General features: G+C 38.3%; 1 protein-coding gene across 1 annotated transcript in view; it reads right to left on the reverse strand.

The window, feature by feature from the left end:
• LOC103508213 (SLIT-ROBO Rho GTPase-activating protein 3-like) overlaps positions 1-26,626 on the reverse strand; it is a 35,475-nt gene that overhangs the window by 7,016 nt on the left and 1,833 nt on the right. Inside the window, exons 2-14 of the mRNA XM_017443651.2 lie at positions 20,581-20,720; positions 19,949-20,199; positions 18,815-18,903; positions 17,625-17,776; positions 16,902-17,153; positions 16,507-16,746; positions 14,954-15,125; positions 14,431-14,611; positions 13,260-13,497; positions 6,678-6,879; positions 4,322-4,480; positions 3,343-3,518; positions 2,367-2,637 (exon numbers count right to left, since the gene is read on the reverse strand). Coding sequence (XP_017299140.1) covers positions 2,367-2,637; positions 3,343-3,518; positions 4,322-4,480; positions 6,678-6,879; positions 13,260-13,497; positions 14,431-14,611; positions 14,954-15,125; positions 16,507-16,746; positions 16,902-17,153; positions 17,625-17,776; positions 18,815-18,903; positions 19,949-20,199; positions 20,581-20,720 — 2,523 coding nt within the window. The remainder of the gene's footprint in view (positions 1-2,366; positions 2,638-3,342; positions 3,519-4,321; positions 4,481-6,677; positions 6,880-13,259; positions 13,498-14,430; positions 14,612-14,953; positions 15,126-16,506; positions 16,747-16,901; positions 17,154-17,624; positions 17,777-18,814; positions 18,904-19,948; positions 20,200-20,580; positions 20,721-26,626) is intronic.

Raw genomic sequence — 26,626 nt, forward strand, 5'->3', positions numbered from 1 at the left:
GGGATATCCTTCCTTTCAAAAAGTGTTGAGACCCTTAGCTTGGGCCACAGCGCTTGTCGCGCTCAATCTGTGGTTCAATCCACAAAAAATCGTTCACACAAAATATTAATCTTTATCAATTAATTCTTATTAAATTAATTTAATCTGTCGACTACAAATCCCAACGGCTGCCTCCTTTCCTCATCTAAAAGGTAGTCGTCTAAAACAAACTCATTGGATCTCACTCAATCGTCTTTCAGGACCATCATCTGCCTGCATTTAATATCATCGAAAAGGGTTTTCTATATCTTCAAAGTAAACTCTTCTAAACATTCTTTTCATTTATCAGGTCATTAATCTTTAAACAATCGTCAGTGTTCAAATATTTTTCTTCAAATTAATTTATTTCACAAGTATCTTTAACTATCAAAAGTAACTTCTTTTTTAGTGACACAGAAGCAAAGTAAAAATACAACACAGTTTAGAATTTTGCGAAGGTGACAGTTAGTTAGTAGTAGAAGTCGCTGTATTTTTTAAAACCCATCGTCTCGCACCAATTGCACCAAACAAACATATCTTTTTCGTAATTTGTAGTCTAGATGCGATTCATTTAGAATCTTGTTATCTGTAAGTAGAACATCTCCTCTGTAAGTAGTATCTGTTAACTAGCTGTGCAGTTCTGTAATGTTTTCAGTTTGTAAGTTCTTCTTCGGATTTAGTTATCTCTGAATCTCAGGAAAAAAAAAAAAAAAAAAAAAAAAAAAAAAAAAAAAAAAAATGTGTACTGTCCTAGATGCCAAAAAAAGTCGATAAATTATTGCCTATGTATTTTATTTTAGGTTTTTTAAGGGCACGGTTATGTCAGTTATGCCAATGGTAACGCGCTTACTTGCCATGCAGATTCCCAGTCTTGGAATAAAAACAGAGAGCAAAGAACACAAAGTTTTTTGCTCAGGTTCTATTGTGTTCTATTGTACTACATGTTACAATAATATGTATAAAGCAGCGCGCAGACTGATCATACACTTCCAACACTTCAGACATTTCTGACAAATTTTGTATTTTGCTTCCTATGTTAAGTAATGGTAGTCCGCACACCTATCCGTATCAGACATTTCCAACACTTCCGACATACTACCATTACTTAACATAGGAAGCAAAATACAAAATTTGTCGGAAATGTCTGAAGTGTTGGAAGTGTATGATCAGTCTGCGCGCTGCTTATTAAGAAGGTACAAACATTTGTGACATATTGAATGCTCAGTTCTAGCCATATTCTATGAAATTTGTTAACCATGTATATTAGATTGTAATTTGTATATCATACGCATTTATGTAGATTTTAATTAATAATTATGTGTAAGTGTAATTAATTTTGTTAAATGTAGATTTTGTACCCATTTTAGATTTAATTAAAGAGATTTATAACTATTTGTCATTATTATTATTATTATTTATTCAACGAGTTTTATTGATTTTTTTTTTTTTGATTCTGGCTTAATTCTCTGCCCGGGCGAACCTTATACTAAGGTTCGTTCTCGGAACGGCTGGCTTTCTCCTATCCTGTCTTCCTTCTCTCTGCGATATCGGGACGATAAGACCTTGCCAGTTACAGTTCCCTCTGTCAAACCTGTTGAACCAAAAATGGACAAAGAGGGGGGGGGAGAACAAAAACACTCGTAAAGTATTTTTAGCAGACGAAAAAAATTACGTATTTTTATTATTTGGTTTTGATAAAAAATAAAGTAGATATCATAAAGTAACTTAGACTGAAAAAATAAGTATGGACCTAATATCAATATTACATCTATAAAGTTGGATTTTTACAATGCGATTATATGCTAACAGAAAAAAAAAGAAACAAATCTTTAGGAAAAACTTGGTGTGTTTTTTGTTCATTTTTGCTATTGAACCAAATATTTCAACGGGTTACTTTCTGGTGCTCTCGTGTTGACCCAGCATTTAAATGGGAAGTATTGTGTCTTTTCTATGATGATGAGGGATGAGGGACACACTACGAGATGGGCATATTACAACACAGACCACACGAGTCTAATGTAGCAATTGTTTGATTGCTACGAAATAAAAACGGACAAAAGGCGCCATCACGCCAAACGAGGGTAAACGAGTGTAAGAACAGAGGAAATTCCGATAGGAAAATACTGTATGCAAAAAAAATCCTAAAATATAAAAATCTGGTGTGAACATCACACGACTTTCCTTATCCTATTGAATGATGCTTATTTTTATGTTCTATAGTAACTTTTACAGATCAGATTAGCATGAAGTGTAAACCTCGATTCTGGTCCAATGGTAGGGTATTTTTAAATTTTATCTCGATTTTTTTTTAATATAGGCAATTTTCCAAGTTTGGTTTCTATACTCACTCAGTCTTGTTTTCTGGCTCAAATCAGGCAAGTCCATGACAAGGTCCGGCGTATCCTTGGAATATCTGCTCCACACGTCCTCCCCCTCTTTACTCAAAGCTCCCTCTGAGTGAGCATCCCCCTCAGAATATCGAGAGTGAGAGTTGTGCTCCTCTTTGAATCGAGAGTGAGAGTTGTGCTCCTCTTTGGTAAGACTTAGTGCTCCCCCGGACAGTTGAGTGTGGGAGGAAGCGCGGCGTGCCCAGAGGTCTCGGTTGTGTGAGAAGTTGCCCTGATGATGAGAGACAAGCACAATGCTTAGTTACGAGTTAAACTGGGACCATATTTTTGAGCAAAATAGTGGCTCTGAGTCTGCCCTAAAAAAAAATCAATTCCAAATATACATATGACTGAGTGATGAGAGACAAGCACAATGCTTTGTTAGAGTTAAACTGGGACCATATTTTTGAGCAAAATAGTGGCTCTGAGTCTGCCCTAAAAAAAAATCAATTCCAAATATACATATGACTGATTAAAATTTTTTTCAGTCTGACTTCGAGAATGTTAATTAATAAAATGGGGTGTACTTTTTTTTTCTTTTTTTAGAGGTTTTATCATTCCAAAAGCGAAAAGAGAATAAAGGCGGGATAGAAGACAGCCGTTCCGGGAACGAACCTTATCTGTCTAACCCGCGACATAGCGCTAAGCCAGACACGCTACCCTCCAAGCTAACAAGACAGGCAATGTCTAGTTAGCTTGCATAGAACATAATCGTTATGAAAAATATGTACTTATTGTCAATAAAATAAAAAAAAATAATAAATAAATAAAAAAAATAGTAAAAAAATTAAAAAAAAAATATGAAACAAAAATGGATTTATTTTTATTTTTTAAGCACCAGTACAAAATTTTCAATTTTTTTAATAAGGCTTTCCGGCCCTCTTCTAGCCAACCTGATGGTTAATATGTAGAAATCAGAAAGGTAAAAACCTCTCACCTTGTTCCCCACATGTGTATCATCCTTGGTCACCACAGGTTTCTTTTCATCCACACTGGCACTCTTCCAATGACTCCGCCCCCTAGTAGTAGGCTGTTCATACGCTCCGCCCCCCAGTGTGCTATAAGCTCCGCCCACCACAGCACAAGTTACACCTCCCGTACTATATGCATCACCTGGATTAGAAGGAAAAAAATAGCAAACTTTAAAAAATAATAAAAAAGAACGCCTTAAGTTAGGGAATTTTGTAAAACAACGGGTAGATATTAAAATAATAATAATAATAATAATACTAATAATAATAATAATAATAATCATCATTATAAAAAATAAAAGAAATGGAAAACATCAACCTCCGTGGGCGAAATCGAAAAATGACGATTATTGGTACGATAACGATTATTGGGTACTTTATTTCCCCATGACTCCGCCCCCTAGTAGTAGGCTGTTCATACGCTCCGCCCCCCAGACCATAAGCTCCGCCTACCACGGCACAAGTTACACCTCCTGTACTATATGCATCACCTGGATTAGTAATCAAAATTAGCACAAATATGCAATAATCAAAATATGCATCACTTGAATTAGAACTCAAAATTAGCACCTCTTTAGGTTTAATAGAGGGAACTGCAACTGCTGTCTTGTATTCCCCAAATTGAAGAGAGAAGGAAGACAGGATAGGAGAAAGCCAGCCGTTCCGAGAACGAACCTTATCCGTTCAGGATAAAATCCGCCCCGGGCGGGAACCGCACCCGCGGCCTATCCCCTAGGCGATATGAGTAAATAAAAATTAATAGTAATAAAGGCATTTAGTAATGCTCTGATCCCCACAAAAGTTGTGAAAAAGATCTCCGCTTTACCACCAAGATTCTTGATTGATTGATTCTAATTATAATCTAAATGTTCAGTTATTAAAAAAAGGAAGTAGGTATTGTTGTTATGAAATAGAAGAAATAAATAAATAATCATTAATAATTACCTCCGGTAGGGCAGGTCACATTCCCGCTCACGTTGACTGGGGTATAACTCTTGCTCCCCGCACTATAAGCCGGATTCACTGGGCTATATCTGTCTCCAGCGTCCGCAGAATAGCTCTTGGTTCCCGGACTAAAACCACGGTCTCCCAGACCCGAAGTTGCTGTAGATAGATAGATAAATATTTATTTGTAATTCATGCTTAAGTACACTTTTACAAAGGTTGACAACATAACATGTAGCATTATAGGAGGAAAAATTATAAACTATTCTCTAGTCAGCTCCCATGGCGTAGTGGCCACTGCGCTCGCCTTGCACGCGGGAGACCCGGGTTCGATTCCCGGCGGGGTCAAGAAATTTGTATCATCAAAATGATTGATTCCGTGACTGGCTGTTGCGGGGCCCACTCAGCCTCGTGAGGAAAATGAGTAGCTATGACATAGAAATGCGCATAGCGACCGGTGCCAGCATGGTAGGTAAACATTGGATTTTAGGATTATTGAGATATTGGGAAAATCCTACAATGCTGCAGTGAGCACCAAAGTTGTGACATAATAACACAAAGAAACTGCATTTACATTTACATATAGGTACTGAAAGTTGTCCTGAGATCAGTATTCAACAGCAAATTCGGTACCACCACCGCACCGTATCCACATGTCGAAAATTATGTACAGCTTGGCCTAAACTGGATTAAAAGAATAGAAAATTAATTTATTCGTCCTATTTAGCCGCCATCTTGTCCATCTGTAATACTTATAGCTTCTTAAATCGGCAAAATAACCTATAAACTATTCTCTAAGCAAAATAATTGTGATAACTTTGAAAATAACTGGACTCTTTGAAATGAACAAGACAAATAGGTAACTAAACTCTTTAAACAAAACAAATAGCTAGACTCTTTAAACAAAACAAATAACTAGACTCTTTAAACAAAACAAATAACTAGATTACTAGACTCTTTAAACAAAACAAATAACTAGACTCTTTAAACAAGATGGCCATAAAATTGAATCCATCCTCTCATCTTGTCACATTTGATCCTTAGAATAAGCATAGATAGGAGATTGGATAAAATGTATATTGTAAATTTAAAAAATAAATAAAGTCATATATTCAAATCAAATCAAAGACAAATCTTTAAACAAAACAAATAACTAGACTCTTTAAACAAAACAAATAACTAGACTCTTTAAACAAAACAAAAATCACAAGATTCGATAAGTACCTGCATTTCCTGTACTATAAGTTCCGCCAATTGAACCGCCAATGACTGAACCGCCCGTGTTGGCTGTGCGGAATTTAGTCTCGAGTTCTCGCTGTATGGAGCGGCTTAGGCGGTCGTAGCCAGGGGAGTAGCGCCCGTCTGGGAGTATGAGACAGTCGTCTGGACCTAGACTATGCCGCCCCGAGTCATCTAATGAACAGGTCTGGGGAATATGAAGAGAGAGAGGTTGAGTTATTAACAGGAGTGGAACAAACCTAACGTAACCTATAACCTAACCTAACCAAAACTAAACCTATAACCTAGCCTAAGCAAAATAACATAGACTGTGCAGCCCCGAGTCATCTAGGGTACAGGTCTGTGAATATGAAGAGAGAGGTTGAGTTATTAACAGGAGTGGAACAAACCTAACGTAACCTATAACCTAACCTAATCAAAACTAAACCTATAACCTAGCCTAAGCAAAATAATATAGACTGTGCAGCCCCGAGTCATCTAGTGAACAGGTCTGGGGAATATGAAGAGAGAGAGGTTGAGTTATTAACAGGAGTGGAACAAACCTAACGTAACCTAACCTAACCAAAACTAAACCTATAACCTAGCCTAAGCAAAATAACATAGACTGTGCAGCCCCGAGTCATCTAGTGAACAGGTGGTTGACAACATAACATGTAGCATTATCATCATCATCATCAAATCTTAAGTCGTTCCGTCCAAGGGTCGGCTGTGTACAAAGCCTCTCCACCATATTCTATCATTATATTTCTGATGAATATTGATGGTGTTTGAATTTTGTCCTCATTTTGGATTTTGTCCTCATGTAGCATTATAAGAGGAAAAATTACAAACTATTCTCTAAGCAAAATAATTGTAATAACTTTGAAAATAACTGGACTCTTTGAAATGAACAAGACAAATAGGTAACTGGACTCTTTAAACAAAACGAATAAATGGACTCTTTAAACAAGACAAATAACTAGACTCTTTAAACAAGATGGCCATAAAATTGAATCCATCCTCTCATCTTGTCATAAAATAAGGTCATATATTCAAATCAAATCAAAGACAAATCTTTAAACAAAACAAATAAATAGACTCTTTAAACAAAACAAAAATCACAAGATTCGATAAGTACCTGCATTTCCTGTACTATAAGTTCCGCCAATTGAACCGCCAATGACTGAACCGCCCGTGTTGGCTGTGCGGAATTTAGTCTCGAGTTCTCGCTGTATGGAGCGGCTTAGGCGGTCGTAGCCAGGGGAGTAGCGCCCGTCTGGGAGTATGAGACAGTCGTCTGGACCTAGACTATGCCGCCCCGAGTCATCTAATGAACAGGTCTGGGGAATATGAAGAGAGAGAGGTTGAGTTATTAACAGGAGTGGAACAAACCTAACGTAACCTATAACCTAACCTAACCAAAACTAAACCTATAACCTAGCCTAAGCAAAATAATATAGACTGTGCAGCCCCGAGTCATCTAGTGAACAGGTCTGGGGAATATGAAGAGAGAGAGGTTGAGTTATTAACAGGAGTGGAACAAACCTAACGTAACCTAACCTAACCAAAACTAAACCTATAACCTAGCCTAAGCAAAATAATATAGACTGTGCAGCCCCGAGTCATCTAGTGAACAGGTCTGGGGAATATGAAGAGAGAGAGGTTGAGTTATTAACAGGAGTGGAACAAACCTAACGTAACCTAACCTAACCAAAACTAAACCTATAACCTAGCCTAAGCAAAATAATATAGACTGTGCAGCCCCGAGTCATCTAGTGAACAGGTCTGTGAATATGAAGAGAGAGGTTGAGTTATTTGTCCAAGACACGAGTTTTTTTCCGAACGACAAAAAATGTCTTCGTAGGCAATGCAATTTAAATGAGAGTGTTCCGGTGTCCAAGACACGAGTTTTTTTCCGAACGACAAAAAATGTCTTCGTAGGCAATGCAATTTAAATGAGAGTGTTCCGGTGTCCAAGACACGAGTTTTTTTCCGTCGACAAAAAAATGTCTTCGTAGGCAATGCAATTTAAATGAGAGTGTTCCGGTGTCCAAGACACGAGTTTTTTTCCGAACGACAAAAAATGTCTTCGTAGGCAATGCAATTTAAATGAGTGTTCCGGTTCCCACGACACGATTTTTTTTTCCGAACCACAAGTGGGAACGGGCGTTCATATAGTTTGAGAGGACCAACTTGATAATAATAATGCTTATTTATACTGCTCGCATAGGACTGAAAAGTCCCTTTACTCCAGCAGCAGGCTACTACTATTATTGTGGTCAAATTCTCAAATTATATTGAGGATAAAATTCCATACCTCGGCTGGGATTGAACCCACGCACTCCTGTTTACCAGTCGAGCGCCTTGACCACTACACCACCGAGGCAGTGACTAAAGGTAGAAACACACTACTATCACATCACGTGATATCACATCACGTCATGTGAGGGTAGTGTAGGCATCGTCAACGAAATCACCTTTTTTCTTTCTTTTTTGTTTCAATTCATAAGTACAGGCATAATCGGCTATGACAAATCGAGCCGAGACTTGGCCAATATTAAGCAAAGCAAGATAAATTTACGGGTACTATCACATCACGTGATGTGATAGTAGTGTAGGCATCGTCAACGAAATCACCTTTTTTCTTTCTTTCTTTTTTTCAATTCATAAGTACAGGCATAATCGGCTATGACAAATCGAGCCGAGACTTGGCCAATATTAAGCAAAGCAAGATAAATTTACGGGCCAAAACAGAGACCTAAGAATTAGGAAAAACAAGTGACAAATAGAGTAAGGCATGCAAAAAAATAAGAAAATCAAACTCACCCGAAATTATCGAACTCAAACGACAACACAAAATGAAAAAAAATGATAACAATGCAACACAGAACATTTAGGAACACAAAAAAAAGACCACCCCAAATAAAAAATTAAATAATAACAATAAATAAATAAATAAAAAATCTTGACATTGTAAAGAAAAATCTAGATCATTCTTAGTATTTATTTTTTTCAAGTTAAGCAACGTTTTGCGTGACTAGTATCTGGATGGATGACCATCGAAGTCCATCATATGCTTCTAGGGTGCACTCAGCCTTGTCAGATTAGCTGAGAAGCTTTTTGAAATGCCAGCGAAAAAAGCTGGCTCAAAGGAGGTAACATAAACCTCTGTATGTCCCAAATTCCCAATAGCAGGTAAAAAAAAAAGTTGCCCCTTTACATGCCATTTTTGTTCTTCTTTGTTTGTTAAACTCTAAAAAAAACATGCCATTTTTCACCCTACATAAAAAAAGATTAATTTTTTTGTCTACGTAATTACACAAAATAAAACGAAAAAATATATAAATCTTGACATTGTAAAAAAAAAAATCTAGATCATTCTTAGTATTTATTTTTTTCAAGTTAAGCAACGTTTTGCGTGACTAGTATCTGGATGGATGACCATCGAAGTCCATCATATTATGCTTCCAGGGTGCACTCAGCCTTGTCAGATTAGCTGAGAAGCTTTTTAAAATGCCAGCGAAAAAAGCTGGCTCAAAGGAGGTAAAAGAAACCTCTGTATGTCCCAAATTCCCAATAGCAGGTAAAAAAAAGTTGCCCCTTTACATGCCATTTTTGTTCTTCTTTGTTTGTTAAACTCTAAAAAAAAACATGCCATTTTTCACCCTACATAAAAAAAGATTAATTTTTTTGTCTACGTAATTACACAAAATAAAACGAAAAAATATATAAATTAATAAATAAATACGAAAAATAACTAACAAAATCAAAACACAACACAATATTACAGTTCTAAAAAGTATTAAATTACAAAACGTACTAACTCTATTTAAAGCCGAAGTATACAGAGAGCATCTTAGTGATATGAGAAATATGCAATGACAATGACATAAAATATGCAATGACAATGACATAAAATATGAAATGACATCGGATATGTAATAACTAATAACATAAAATATGCAATGACATAAAATATGTGCATAATAACATAAAATATGCAATGGCATAGAATATGTAATTACATAAAATATGCAATACCATAAAATATGTAATAACTAATAACATAAAATATGCAAATACAAAAAAAAAATGACATAAAATATGCAATGACATAGAATGTACATAATAACATAAAATATGCAATGGCATAGAATATGTAATTACATAAAATATGCAATGGCATAAAATATGTACATAATAACATAAAATATGCAACGGCATAGAATATGTAATTACATAAAATATGCAATACCATAAAATATGTAATAACTAATAACATAAAATATGCAAATACAAAAAAAAAATGGGTATTTTAGGACAACATTAAACGGAAAAAAAGACCAAAAGCCAACGAAGTGGCCTTTTGTTCACCTCTAAAGCGGACAAAATTTTCAAGTAAGAATGAACGAACAAAACAAAGAGAGGAAAAAACCAACATAATCGAAAAAAGAAAGTAAAAAAAAAGGACAAACACAAGGGGAGGGGGACTACACAAAAAATACTGCGAAAAACTACCCAACTTAACAACATACAACACAGAATTAATGTACACAAAATAAAACAGGCAATATAAAGTAAATTGAAACATTAGGAAGTTTTTCTTCTTTAAAAAGCTCACTACGTTGTTAGACCAATCTTTTTTTTTCTAGATTTTTACGGCTCTACAAACTCTACATTTTTTTAGATTGAAATGCATTTATGTATAGAATAGTACATAGACCATTCATAATGACTTACTGACAGACTAATAATTTATATTCGAGAAATAAAATCCCTAAACTTAGTACTAAATTTGGGGTCACTTTTTTTTTATTTTAAAAGATGAGTGTTCCACCGCCGTTTTTATTTCGTAGCAATAGAACAACTGCTACATTAGACGCTTGTGGCCTGTGTCGTAGCATGCCCATCCCGTAGTATGCCTCTCATCAGATGGGCGAGAAGAGACACAATACTTCCCATTTAGGTACCTACTGTACCTACTATAAATTCCACACTACAAACTTTTTGCACGCTACCTAACGCTACACATTCTACACAGTGGTTTCCAGTACTCTGTACTATACAATTCCACACTACTACTGTACCTACTATAAATTCCACACTACAAACTTTTTGCACGCTACCTAACGCTACACATTCTACACAGTGGTTTCCAGTACTCTGTACTATAAATTCTACACTACAAACATTTCGCACGCTACCTAACGCTACTCATTCTACACAGTGGTTTCCAGTACTCTGTACTATACAATTCCACACTACAAACATTTCGCACGCTACCTAACGCTACCAAACTTTTTGCACGCTACCTAACGCTACACATTCTACACAGTGGTTTCCAGTACTCTGTACTATACAATTCCACAAAGTACAAATTTTTGTCGATGGTGGGATTCGAACCCGGGACCTTCTGAATGGCAAGCAAGCGCGTTACCACTGGACCAACCGTGCCCCTACCAACCTATATTTACCTACATTGACTCTGTCTGTACGTTTCCATAGACCCTGTATTTACATTGTGTGTGTCTGTCTGTAGCTCTGTACGTTTCCATACAAATTCATAGACAGCCCGTACTGTTTCCAGTAGCGACTAGCGATTGTCTTATCACCTTAGCAACCTTATCACTCTTATCAGAGAATGATAACTCCAAATCCTAGACCTAGCTTTTTGTCTCCCAATGAAATAATGGAGCAGTTGCAATGGGTAAAAATTATTAAAAAAAGGTCGATTCCTACGTGAAAGGTTATGAAAAATCCAAATCTGAGGCCAAAACTCCGAAAAAGTAAAAGGTCGAAAATTCAATTTTTAATTGCCGTTCTAATGAAAAAGTTCAAAGAGTTGTGACGTCAGATTTCACGTCAAAATGCGCAGTTAAACACAAATATTATTTAATTTTAACTGCCTCGGTGGTGTAGTAGTCAAGGCGCTCGTCTGGTAAACAGGAAAGTGTGGGTTCAATCTCAGCCGAGGTATGGAATTTTTGTTCTCAACATTGTTCGAGAATGTCAGCACAATAATCTCGTAGGTAGTAGCCTACTGCTGGAGTAAACACCATTTTCTCATTGCCTCTATTTTTAAGGGATTTTTTTTTTCTCCTTTTTAAAGTCCCTTAATTTTTAATTTAAGATAAGAGGATACTTGTGCAGAAGTCACGTCCGTGGAATATTGCTACCAAAAGGAACTGACACAAACAAGCAGTGACCAGTGTTATTATAGGGTTAGGTTAAACGCAAGAAGGAGTTTTCACAATTAGAGCAGTGATTAGTGTTATTATAGGGTTACGTAAAATACAAAAGGAGCTGTTTTCCACGGACGTGACTTCTGCATATTTACCAGATAAGAGTTCCAAGACGACTTATTTCGAATTATTTGGAAGTCAGTATAGGTATACTTACGAGATAATTGCATAAACTGTTCAAAATAGATGAGCGGGAACAGGGGCTCCCTTAGTTCGCGCAGGTATAGCTTGAACACACCCGCTACGGAGTTCATATCTGACGCATCCGTCATGTCCGCTAACGCATCCTCGCCCTTCTCAAATAGATCCTTGAAGTTGTTGATCTCTACTTGCGAACCGGACACTCGAAATATGCCTTGGTGGTGAAGACCTGAGAAGAATTGACAAATATAAGTAAGAATTAGAGATCGTAGAAAGAAGTGGGACTATAAATATGGATCAGAGCAGCCAAACCCTAACCAGTCTGGCTAACGTAAATTTCGGTTATGCAGAAAGGATTATACATAAACTACACATTCTACACAGTGGTTTCCAGTACTCTGTACTATGCAATTCCACACTACAAACTTTTTGCACGCTACTAACGCTACACATTCTACACAGTGGTTTCCAGTACTCTGTACTATGAATTTCACACTACAAACTTTTTGCACGCTACCTAACGCTACACATTCTACACAGTGGTTTCCAGTACTCTGTACTATGAATTCCACACTACAATTTTTTCGCACGCTACCTAACGCTACACATTCTACACAGTGGTTTCCAGTACTCTGTACTATAAATCCCACACTACAAACTTTTTGCACGCTACCTAACGCTACACATTCTACACAGTGGTTTCCAGTACTCTGTACTATGAATTCCACACTACAATTTTTTCGCACGCTACCTAACGCTACACATTCTACACAGTGGTTTCCAGTACTCTGTACTATAAATTCCACAGTACAAACTTTTTGCACGCTACCTAACGCTACTCATTCTACACAGTGGTTTCCAGTACTCTGTACTATAAATTCCACAGTACAAACTTTTTGCACGCTACCTAACGCTACACATTCTACACAGTGGTTTCCAGTACTCTGTACTATAAATTCCACACTACAAACTTTTTGCACGCTACCTAACGCTACACATTCTACACAGTGGTTTCCAGTACTCTGTACTATAAATTCCACACTACAAACTTTTCGCACGCTACCTAACGCTACACATTCTACACAGTGGTTTCCAGTACGCTGTACTATGAATTCCACACTACAAACTTTTTGCACGCTACCTAACGCTACACATTCTACACAGTGGTTTCCAGTACTCTGTACTTTAAATTTCACACTACAAACTTTTTGCACGCTACCTAACGCTACACATTCTACACAGTGGTTTCCAGTACTCTGTACTATACAATTCCACACTACAAACTTTTTGCACGCTACCTAACGCTACACATTCTACACAGTGGTTTCCAGTACTACCTCCGAGCTGTTGCCGCCTCCTTCTCCCGACCAGTTAGAGTTGGTGGCTCCGGAAACAGACGAATCATTCGACGAAGAAACCCGACGTCTTCTGCCTCCCTCCCCTCCAGTCACGTGACCCTGGGGTAGGGAGTGGTGGTGATGATCGTCGGACCCTGAAGTCGTGGAGGGAGAGGAGCTCAGCTGACCGCCGGACCCGGTAACACCGCCTGAATCGAGTTTGTCTGATGATTCGTCCCTGTGAATATGAAGAATAGAATAGAATGGAATAGATTAGAATAGAATGGAATAAAATAGTGATAAGAAACGGTTGGGGGCACGGTTGGTCCAGTGGTAACGCGCTTGCTTGCCATGCAGAAGGTCCCGGGTTCGAATCCCACCATCGACAAAAATTTTAGTGGTAACGTGCTTGCTTGCCATGCAGAAGGTCCCGGGTTCGAATCCCACCATCGACAAAAATTTGTACTCGTTTTTCGATTGCAAATAATTTACGGGTTACTTTCTGGTTCCTGTGTTGACCCAGCACCTAAATGGGAAGTATTGTGTCTCTTCTCGCCCATCTGATGAGAGGCATACTACGGGATGGGCCATTTGGTTTCGGCTACAAATTTTACGAGTGGACTTAACCTTTGCTATTTCTTTGGCGAGGGAAATTCAGGCTGGTATACTCCCTGTTTAAAGTTCCCCAGCCAGACTAAGCTGGTCTACTCCTACGAAATAAAAACGGCGGTGAAACACTCATCTTTAAAAACAAAAAAAAAATAGTAATAACTAGTGGTTGACCCGTCCTTTGTACGGGATCAGCGTGGCGAAAGAGGCATGACTTTGCACAGCTGCGATTTTGAATCAGGATGAATAGCCTATGTCACCCTCAGTACTCTTCTTAATAACAACAACAAATTTCATCCAAATCGGTCGAGCCGTTTTTTTTCGTGAAAAGAGGACAATAAAAGGTCTATCAGCGTGACAGACAGACAGATAGATATACAGACAGACAGACACACATACATACAGACAGAAATTTTTCCAATGTGATTTTTGGAATCGCGGATGCATAAGGAGTAAGAATAACTAAATTTCACGATTCTAAGCAATGTACAGACAAATCTACATTTTTTTATTTTATTTTTTACAAATCTACATAGATTTCCTCTCTTTTTGTGTTACTTACTTTATTTTGAGCATAATATATTTGTCCGGTATCAAGCCCTCCTGCCCAGCTACAGAACCACGCCACCAGTCATTAGATACTTGGTTATACAACGTGATGTGGTCTCCTTTCTTCAGCGAGAGTTCCCGATCTGAGCGGGCTAGGAATTCAAACTGAGCTGTAGCTTCGAGACTATCACATTCTGGAGAAGGAAAAAAATGAGAACTAGAGAGAGTTCCCGATCTGAGCGGGCTAGGAATTCAAACTGAGCTGTAGCTTCGAGACTATCACATTCTGGAGAAGGAAAAGGAAACAATAAATAAATCGAAGAAACATTTTCTGCCTTGTAAGCGCTAGGGCCGCGGGTTCGATTCCCGCCCGGGGCGGATTTTATCCTAAAGGGATAAGGTTCGTTCTCGGAACGGCTGGCTTTCTCCTATCCTGTCTTCCTTTTCCGTTTGTTTTCGGGACGAACCGCTTCAAAAAAGAAACTCTACTTTTTCAGCTTTCAGCCCAATTTATTTCGAGCAATATTTTCACTTACCATCTTCACTAGGACACACCTCCTGTACACTTTCGCTCGGACAGTCCCCAATATCCTCATCTTCCTCCAGTCCAGGGGATATGTACTTCTCATATACAGGACCCGGCAGTAGTGAAGGTGATGGAAATATGTCCTCGGAGAATAGTATCACATTTTTAATCAGCTCGTTCACCTGGAATAAAATAATTAATTAAAATTAAAATAATTAAAAAATATTAATAAAAAATTAAATTGATTAAAAATAATTAAAATAAAGTCAGCTCTCATGAAAGTTAGTATCACATTTTTAATCAGCTCGTTCACCTGAAATAACATAAAAAATAATTATACCGTAATCACATTTTTAATCAGCTCGTACACCTAAAATAAAATAAAAAATAATTATACCGTAATTGAATTTTAAAAAGCTCTGATAAAATAAATCTTAAAATATATATATATTTCCAGACATAGGTATATATTTTTTAGTTGTTATCCTTGTGAAAGCTGCCGGGTTCAATGCCCCTGATCAAATTTGTAGTTTTATTTTGTTGCAAACTTCTCCATTACCTTTATATTTTGTAATACACACTTTGAGGCTAAGGTGTTGGGGCAAACAGCCGCAGTCCTAGATGGGTTGAGCTTCATCCCACACATATTATAGAAGGGGCATGCTACGACACAGACCACACGAGTCCCACTCACCTGATTCTGATATTGCACCTGATCCTTATCGTCCGCTAGAGGGACCAGTGTAGCATATGGCCAGATTATAATGTTACGACACAGACCACACGAGTCCCACTCACCTGATTCTGATATTGCACCTGATCCTTGTCGTCCGGTACAGGGACCAGGGTCGGACCGAAACATATGGCCAGTGTATAATCTTACGACAAAGACCACACGAGTCCCACTCACCTGATTCTGATATTGCACCTGATCCTTGTCGTCCGGTACAGGGACCAGGGTCGGACCGAAACATATGGCCAGTGTATAATGTTACGACACAGACCACACGAGTCCCCACTCACCTGATTCTGATATTGCACCTGATCCTTATCGTCCGGTACAGGGACCAGGGTCGACGACAAGTTTTCCGAACGACAAAAAATGTCTTCGTAGGCAATGCAATTTAAATGAGAGTGTTCCGGTTCCCACGATACGATTTTTTTTCCGAACCACAAGTTTTCCGAACGACAAAAAATGTCTTCGTAGGCAATGCAATTTAAATGAGAGTGTTCCGGTGTCCAAGACACGAGTTTTTTTCCGAACGACAAAAAATGTCTTCGTAGGCGATGCAATTTAAATGAGAGTGTTCCGGTTCCCACGACACGATTTTTTTTTCCGAACCACAAGTTTTCCGAACGACAAAAAATGTCTTCGTAGGCAATGCAATTTAAATGAGAGTGTTCCGGTGTCCAAGAATAATGTTACGACACAGACCACACGAGTCCCACTCACCTGATTCTGATATTGCACCTGATCCTTGTCGTCCGGTACAGGGACCAGGGTCGGACCAAAGCATATGGCCAGATTATGTTACGACACAGACCACACGAGTCCCCACTCACCTGATTCTGATATTGCACCTGATCCTTATCGTCCGGTACAGGGACCAGGGTCGGACCGAAGCATATGGCCAGATTGTAAGGATCCATCATGTTCTCATCTGCATATTCGGATAGATGATTGAGGAAAGCGAATATATAACGTAGGAGTACCAGACAGGGACGAGGTAACCCTGCGAGGAGGTCACGCATGCGAACCACGAACTCGTGCTTCGATTCCAGCTCTGGGAAGAAAAAAATGGAGGGAAATTAGAGGGTTTCATAGAAAACTTTATTTTTTTCTTGAATTTTTAACGAACAATTTTGATCTTTAGTAAGATTTTTTTTTTTTTTTTTTTTTTTTTTAAAAAAAAATATAATATACGTAATTTTTGACCAACACTTTTCTGTTTTCATTCTCTTTTATCCGCTCTCAGTTTAATAGACACAGTCTCAGGCGGAGGACTACTCGCTACATTATTATTGGTAAACAGCTCCGAACAGTCGTAATCCTTTGCTGTCAGCATTTCCAGCAGAGATATTTCCGCTGTCTCCAGGGTTTTCCAGATCTCCTCGCTTTCCGTTTTGAGATTGGTGAGGCGCTGGTTAATCTGGACGAGCCTTGTTTCCATATCACAGCAGAGGAGACGCTGTAGCTCAGGTTCCGCGAACTGAAGAAGAATAAAAAACATTGAATAATATTTAATTATTCATAATATTTATATGATATCATTTATATCATATTTAAATCATAATATTTAATTTAATTTTTAAATTTCCATTTACTGATAATTCAGAATATTGAACAGAAGATCATCCACCCTAATTGTAAAAATGTCATTTGCCGTTAGGTCTAAAATAAAGAAATCGAATAGTGGAGGACAAGATGAGAGAGAGCCAGCTCGTTTGGGATTGATTTCGCCCTGGGAGCGAATTCAATGAAGACATTTTGAATTTTTTTTTTTTTTCAATTTCAAAAAAAAAAATCGGCTTTGCATTACTCCAAGGAAAATTCTTTTACATTCATGCCAATCCGAGAGCGGAAAATTTTGATCAGGAAATTTTCCGCCCTCGTCGGAATTCGAACCCAGCATCTCCAAAATGAGAGCGAGCGATCGTAACCACTCAGTTTTGGAACCTACCTCATCTTTCTGACCCTGGAACTCGAATTTCTTAGGTATCATAAACGCAGAATGGTTATATTCCATGAACTTCTTCTTGTCTAGCCTGGAGTCCATACCCTGCACTAAGTTCTGTAGCTGTTCCAGCCCTGCGCTCTCTGATTTTTGTCGTCCTGAAATACAAAATTTCAGTAACATTAATTAGTTATCTTCTGGAAACGGGTTACTATGTCAAGTAACATGATAAAGAATGGTAGGTATGTACTATATTTGTCAAGTGAAAACATAGTACATACCTACCATTCTTTATTCATTAGTTAGATAACTAGTCTGGCTGGGGGACTTTAAACAGGGAGTGGTATACTTGAATTTCCCTTGCTCAAGAAATAGCAAAAGTTTGAGTGTGAAGGGCATCCACTCGTAAAATTTATAGCCAAAACCAAATGTCAGCCCAAAGCAATCACCCCAGAGCTGATTGAGAGAATCTGAGTATTCTCGAAAGCTCACCTGGCCCCACGATTAAAATTTTTTGGTAAGTAGGTAGTAAGTAGTTTTGGCAGCTCCCATGGCGGGAGGTGGAACGTTGAAACGTTGCTTCACTCTAGTGATCCATCGGGACCTGGTAGATTCAACGTGCTGTCGCCGAGGGCTAAATTTATGAGCATTGAACAGAGTAGATATAACTAGGTATAAAGTTAACCCATGAGAGCCGAGGTCTACTAAGTCACACCAAACTTGACCAAACCCTTCTCTCTTTTTCGCTAATATCTCAGTCGTTCCACGTCAGAGTGCAACGGGGATTTGAGTATTAATTAGAAAACAAAATTTCCTACGATTTTTCACATATTATTTAACACGTTCACTCCGTACCAGTCTGGAGTTAGAAGCGGTGAAACTTAAGCACAAGATCCGACGAAGGAAAAACAAAAGTTCGGTTCTTAAAGGGTTAACTTGTATGACTGTATCAGTTACTATGGGTTAACTTGTATGACTGTATCTGTTACTTTCAGGTTACTAGTAGGTATCAGGTTACAAACACGTGAGGTGATTGGCGAACAGGATTGGATTCGACATTTGTAAACGCTAGGTTGCGGGTTCGATTTCAGCCCGGCGCGGATTTTATCCTAAAAAGATAAGGTTCGTTTTCGGAACGCCTCGACTGCTTTTCTCCTATCCCGCCTTCCTTCTCTTCGATTTCGGGACGATAAGACCTTGGCAGTTAAAGCTCCCCCTATCAAGCGCAGCGCGCAGCGCAGAGGCGATAGCACGATGAATGTACATACCAGTTCCCAATAGATCACTGAAGTTAAGCAACGTTACACATGGTTGGTATCCGGATGTATGAAAATCTCTTGAGAAATTTTACGAGATGAGACTGGGCCTTGTCTCGTGATTTTAGAGAAATTTCTCGTCTCATCGTCCATATATTACTTAGTGATGCACGAAAGACGAGAGAGGGCTTTGTCTCGTCATTTTTCCATAGGACAAGACAAAAAGGTCTCGTCTCGTGAAACATCATTCACTCATGTACTGTACCCTATTTCTACATTATTCAATGATGAGTTGATGAGAGATCTCCGGATTCACGGGTAAATATTAAACAGACACTGTGGACCAGTCAACAGTGCGCCGATATCACGTTAAACGGTTAAATGCACCAGTTTACAATTTTATTGTTCACAGAAGTTCAACAATCCCTATAAAAGCGGCGTAAAATCGTTCAACCTAAAAGTGCCCCATAGGAAATTAACCCGTAAAATCAGTTTTTTGCCCCATATAAGTCCCCAATACACTTTTCAGGTCCACTAAGCATTCCCTCTTGTGGAAATTTTGACGAGAAAACGATTGGTGCCACTTTGAAGACGGCCCGACTTACAGTTAAGGAGTTACGGGTTCGAGACTCGGCAAATTGAAAAAAAAAAATACTGTTTTTGAAAAAGCCTTCAACAGTTTCTGTTAAAGATATTTGAGCTGTCAAAAAGTCGTTCCTATGTGATTTTGTACGCCAAATCGAATGGTGCTACCTTGAACACTATCCGACTCACGGTTAAGGAGTTACAAGTTCGATTCTTTCCTATGGGGCACTTTTAGGTTGAACACCCTATATTATTATTTATTAAAAAAGCGACGTAAATTCCCTACGAGTATAAGACCTAGATCAAATACCAATAAAAGTGACGTAAATTCATTATAACCTTTATAAAACCCCTATAAAAGTGACGTAAAATCATTATAAAAGCTATGTATAACCTTTATAAAACCCCTATAAAAGTGACGTATAAAATCCCTATGAAAGCGACGTGAAATTCTTATAAAAGTGGCGTAAAATCCCTAGAAATAAACACTATGTAGAATGTCTAAAGTCAAGTCTTACCTTCTGAACTTCTTTCTCCACGACCCGAAACTTCTTAGACCGCTCCAGTTTCTCTTTGGACAGACTCTGTTCTATTTTGTTTCGGGCGGCCTCGGTAGATCTCAGTTTGACTTCGGCTTGCCTCGCCTCAGCTTGGTACGCCAGATAATCCTTGGTGGTGGCGTGTAACTCGCGGAGAACTCGCATTAACTCTTCGTGTAACTCGTACCCAATGTCTCGACACTGGAAAGAAGAGTTAGAGAAACAAGGTAAAAGACGAACCTAAAGGAGAAAACCAGAGATTCAAAGGCTAAAAAAATCAAATCGTTGAATGTCCCAAGGAGGTTAGGCAGTTGTGGTGTGGACTACATAAAACAATAGATCAGTTGCGCTTACTTGGGTGATGTTTCAATGTCATAGAGCAGGAAAAATGAGGACCAACGGAATTTTTCTTTTCTTATGACTTCTATATACCTAGAGAAATCGATCTAAAAAATACCGGTAAATCGTGAAGTTTGACGTCACGGCATACGCTCCCGTAGGCGATGACGTCATAATTAAAATATTAGGTATTTAGCTGAGTGTCTTACCATACAGATTAATAACTCGAATACAACTCCTTACTACCAGCGGTATTTCCTGTCCCGTAGCTTCTACATATTCTTCCAGAGAGCCGCCAAACAGTTTTGGCGGTGCGTTATGTTGTGATCTGCCCCCGGGGCGTTTCCGCCGCTGTGGTTTGGCGGATGTCGGCCATGCTGAACCTGAAACACAAATTGAATTTTTTTAATTTTATTTTATTAAAAAAAAAAAGATGAGTGTTTTACCGCCGTTTTTATTACGTAACAATGAAACAATTGCTACATGACGTGTGGTCTGTGTCGAAGCATGCCCATCCCATAGTATGTCGCTCATCAGATGGGCGATAAAAGACACAATATTTCCGAATTAGGTGCTGGGTCAACACGAGAACACCAGAAAGTAGCCCGTTGAAATATGTATTTGCAATCGAAAAATGAGTCGGGTTTAACGTTGCTGTATAACTAGTCAGTTGTTAAGTGATAAGAGTTTTACCCTTCATTCGACAAGCTTTGGTGTCGTTCGGAAAATATCGTGTCATGTGAAAAGGGAACATTCTTATTTAAATTACAGAGCCTACAGGACATTTTGTATTGTTAGGAAAAAAATTGGGTGAAACTCATGACAAGTGGGAACGGGGGTCTTGCAAAGAAAGAAATTAAGGACATTTTCAAAGAAAATTGAGGGGTTTTTTTAAGCTTTCTCTGGGATTTTTTGTGTCATCTAATGAGTAGATTTTTTTTTTTAATGTGAGTGAATGTTATCCTTTTTCCTGGGATTTTTTGTGTCGGCTAATGAGTTTTTTTTTTTTTTTTTTTTTTTCTCACAATATTATTTAGCTGAATTTCTTACCATATTATTTTGCTGAATTTCTGACCATATTATTTTGTTAAATTTCTGACCATATTATTTAGCTAAATTTCTGACCATATTATTTAGCTAAATTTCTGACCATATTATTTAGCTAAACTTCTCACCATATTATTTAGCTAAACTTCTCACCATATTATTTAGCTAAATTTCTGACCATATTATTTAGCTGAATTCCTTACCATATCATTTAGTTGAATTTCTTAAAATATTTTTTTTTATATATTTATTTGAGTAAATAAATAAATAAAAAAATATTTTAAGAAATTCAACTAAGGGAGTCGGAAAGATGAAGTACACAGTTTTCCCAACGTGAGCTCATGTGACGTGATAGTAGTGAGGTTGTCCTGAACGAGATTGCCTTATTGGGAATAACCTAGGGATGTCGATATTATATCGATATTTCCCGATATCGATATTTTGGTTTCGATATATCGATATCGGTAATATCGATATTCTTGATTCGATACGGCATCCTTAGAACAACCCGGTCAAGGGCTGTAGTGAAACAAGAAACAAACAGACAAACTCACAGATTGAACCGAATTCAAGAGCTTAGAGCCTTAGAGCGTCAGCCCATGTAGTTAGCTATATAGATGTGCCTAAATAGGTCACGGGTTCGATTCCCGTCCGGGGCGAACTTTATGCTAAACAGATAAGGTTTGTTCTCGGAACGGCTGGCTTTCTCCTATCCTGCCTTTCTTCTCTCTTCGCTTTCGGGACGACAGGACCTTAGCAGTTACAGTTCCCTCTATCAAACCTCTAAAAAAATAATGATAAAAATGAAATAAAATGTTCATTTCCTATATTAAAATATACTTCATATTAATAATATTACTACTGTTGATAATTCCATTAAAATGAATGAAATGAAATGAAAAGGATCATTAAAATGAATGAAATGAAATGAAATGAAAAGGATCATTAAAATGAATGAAATGAAATGAAAAGGATCATTAAAATGAATGAAATGATTCTGTCAGTTGAACGAACGAAGTGAAGGTAGAAATAAAACCCCTATAAAAGTGGCGTAAAATCCCTATGAAAGCGACGTGAAATTCTTATAAAAGTGACGTAAAATCCCTATAAATAAACACCATGTAGAATGTCTAAAGTCAAGTCTTACCTTCTGAACTTCTTTCTCCACAACACGAAACTTCTTAGACCGCTCCAGTTTCTCTTTGGACAGACTCTGTTCTATTTTGTTTCGGGCGGCCTCGGTTGATAATTCGTTTACAATAGCATTTTAACACCCTCTCATAATATCGAAAATAAGAATACAATCTTCACAGCGAGGGTCTAGGGCAGCGATTCTCAACCGGGGGTACGCGAGGGACCACCCCTAGGGGTACGCAAAAAAAAGAGTAATGGCGGACAAAGAATAAAATGATATATAGGTCGACCAGGTTTGGATAAGTCCTTCTATGGGGACAGACCGACCGACCGACCGAGCGAGCGAGTGACAGACACCGAAGCGAATACAATAGTCCGTCCCTTATACCTTTTTATTACTATTGTAATAGTAAAAGGGAGGACGGACTAAAAAAGCAACATTTTGGCAGGTTATCAGAGTACAATACAGTGTACAGTCCAAAAAGGTACTGAATTTTGAAATCAAGGTTCTGAATTACTGAATTTTTTCAAAAGGTACTGAGGGTGTTTAGAACTCAGTATAGTAATGGTACACATCAACCTAGGTATGTGTACCCGGTACTCATTATATGATGGTGGCGGAGGTTTGTGAGATTAAACCCGCGTACCCGAGGGGTACGCGGGTGAAAGAAGGTTGAGAACCGCTGGTCTAGGGGGGACTGGGGGAGTCCCTATTTTAAACTAAACATCCGTCTCTCTATGACATAACGTCACAACACCCACCCTTATATATTATTATTAGTTGGATGTCTATGGGATAAAATAGATTCCAGATCTCAATGAAAGATTAATGTCAACTCCGTATACAGGGTACCTCAATTCGACGCACTACCAACTAAGCTAACTAGGCTGGCTTGTGTTAACTGTTAAAACGGAGTTTTTTCACAACTTTTGTGAATATCACAGCATTACCAAGTGTCTCCTTTGCAATCAATTGTCATATTTCAATCATCTTTTTACACTGGTAATGTCGCCACTGGTCACTACTAGATTAGAGTAGCTACTCAATTGTCCTCACGAGGCTGAGTGCACCCGGAACTCCAAACACAGAGCCGAAAAAACTTTGACCCAGCCGGGAATCGAACCCGGGACCTCCGGGTGTGATGTGGAGGTTATTTTTAAAGACAAAAATATTGGACAGGTCATTTTCCAGGTATTTACCTACAATATCATTGCTGGCTTCTCATCTGGCAGAAAAAAAAATGACAAGGAAAAAGAAAAAAGCCTGGTTAGATTGGAAGTTAGAGCGTTAGCGTCTGCCTTGTAAGCGCTGGATCGCGGTCCGATTCCTGCACGGGGCGTATTTTATCCCAAACAGATAAGGTTCGTTCTCGGAACGGCTGGGTTTCTCCTATCCTGTCCTCCTTCTCTCTTCGCTTTCGGGACGATAAGACCGTAGCAGTTACAGTTTCCTCTAATAAACAAACCTCTTTGCGAGCCTGATTAGAGGGTAGTGTGTCTGTCTTATAAGTGCTAGGTTGCGGGTTCGATTCCCGCCCGGGGCGGACTTTATCCTTAATCTCTCGGAACGGCTGGCTTTCTCCTATCCTCTTTCCTCTTCGCTTAGGTTAGCATACCTTCAACTTAAACAAATAATATCTTACTTTTGTTTCTGTTCCTTGTGTCTCAACTGCAAACTCCTAGCGAGCTTATCCAAACTTTTACTGTAGTCTAACTCAACTTCAGCTCGTTTACGGAAGTAGTCCTGCAGTTCGCCTATAACTGCAGTCTGGGTTTCCATCCTCAAGTCGATTCAAAAGGACTCGTCCATTTTCGAACCCATAGCGCTAGTGTGCCATGTATTGTTGTGTAGAACGTACAATTCGTGAGTGCATTACCAATTAACCACACAGCTCGGAAGAATTCGTCAACTCGAGTTCGCAAATCCGGGATTGTCGAAAACCCATCAGCATAAAGCTGTGTGAACACATAGTCGACGCGACGCCGTCCATCAACGTCGACTGAAACCGTACACTACCTCGACAACATAGATTCACCTCTTCATAGAGGAGGAGAACTATCGATAACTATCGATAGTTTTGACTATCGAACGCTATCGATAGTTAAGGCTTGGCTATCGATAGTTTTCGATAGTTTTTTTTTTCTGCACATTTTTCGTTAATTTCGTTTGTTTTGGTCGTTTTAGAAGTGAAAAGTGTAAAAAAAAATGTAGAAATAAAACCCTGTGACCTAAATTAATACGTGTACAGTTAATAATTTTCTTTAAATTAGGTTAGGTTAGGTCTTTTTGGGGGTTAACCTAAGACCTTTAGAAACAAGGAAAATATGTAATAAAAAAAAACTATCGAAAACTATCGATGGCGCCGACAATCGATAGTTCTCCTCTTCTACCTCTTCACCGCGTTGATGTCGACTATGTGGTGTGAACACAGCCAGTTCCCTCTATCAAACATCTCGAAAATAAGAATCTCTCCGTTAAGTTCTTCTTTATTTCACAATTCACACTCGATTGTGACTGAATACCAACCACAAACAACGACAAAATAATAAAGTATATTTCATTCAATTTCATAGACGGGTTCTTGGCATTCAGTCAAAACGGAACAAGACTCGGAGCGACAGGAAAAAATAGAAGCTTTGGGCTGACATTTGCTTTTGGCTACAGATTTTACGAGTGGATGCCCTTCCCTCTCAACCTTTGCTATTTCTTTAGCAAGGGAAATTTTACAGTTCAGTGTACCACTACTGAATAAGAGATAGAGTACCTAACAAGTAGCAAGTAGCATGATACAAATATGTGGGTACACACTACACAGATCGCTATCCCTATCTCAACTTCAATATTGTGGCTTATCCAAGGTGAAATTAATTAGGTACATAGCTACTGGTACATACGCAGTATAATATACAAGTACATAATAATATGTACTTGTACACAGTATGTAACAGTACATAGCACATCCATGTGTCATTATTATGGCGGTATACAGAGTGTCCCACGAACGACTGTACAACCCCCAAAAGTTTGTTTCCCCCCCAATTTTCAAGAAAGCTGATTTCAATAGATAATATTTTTTTGGAGTCCTGATGTCAAAGTCCGGCCGGAGTCTGGCAATCTAACCCGGATCCGCTCTTACACCCATATTTATGAACAAAATGCTGGCTCTTAAGTTCGTGCTAAGCATAGTCTCAAGGCATTTGATTGGTCAATTTTGACAATAGAAAAATGAAAATTTTTCTAAGTCCCGAGCCTGAGCCGCCTACGGCGGCCGATTTTTGGTCGAAAATTTCCTATCTTAAAAATACTCATGTAATGAGTGATCATTAAAAAGTGTCCAAAAATTGAACTTTTTTTTTGAAAATTTTTCTAAGACCAAAATCGACCGCCTACGGCGGCCAATTTTCGACCAAAAATTTCCTATCTTAAAATACTCCCCGTGTAATGAGGGATCATTAAAAAGTGTCCAAAAATTGAACTTTTTTTTTGAAAATTTTTCCAAGTCCAAAATTGACCGCCTACGGCGGCCAATTTTCGACCAAAAATTTCCTATCTTAAAATACTCCCCGTGTGATAAGGAATCATATAAAGTATGAAAAAAATTGATTTTTTTTTTTTTTTTAATTTTTCTAAGTCCGAAGTTTGAAGCAACATTGACTTTGGTTGATATCTGGATGAGTGACTGTCCGATTTTTACCAAATTGTTACAGTCGCGTCCTTGGACCATACCGGGATAGCATACCAAATTTCATCGCTCTACGACAAACCGTTCTTGAGATATTTTGTTCACAACATTCTACTTTTTCCCATTTAAACCTGTAGTACGTACATACATACATACATACATACATACATACACACATACATACATACATACATACGTACGTACAGACCATGGGCTAAAAACCACTTTTTTGGAATCAGGGACCCCAAAACGGATATTTCCACACATTTCCCGATTTTGAAAATTTGGACCGATTGCAATACTAAAACCTTGTATAGGTTCCCTATACGTAAGGGTAATAGAAAGTAAAAAAAGCTCCTGTTTCACTTAAACCTCAATGTTTCAGAGATCTGTTTTTTTTTTTTTTTTTTTAGGCTTACGTAAGA

This window comes from Diaphorina citri, unplaced genomic scaffold (assembly GCF_000475195.1).
Source record: "Diaphorina citri unplaced genomic scaffold, Diaci psyllid genome assembly version 1.1 scaffold378, whole genome shotgun sequence".
NCBI lineage: Eukaryota > Metazoa > Arthropoda > Insecta > Hemiptera > Psyllidae > Diaphorina > Diaphorina citri.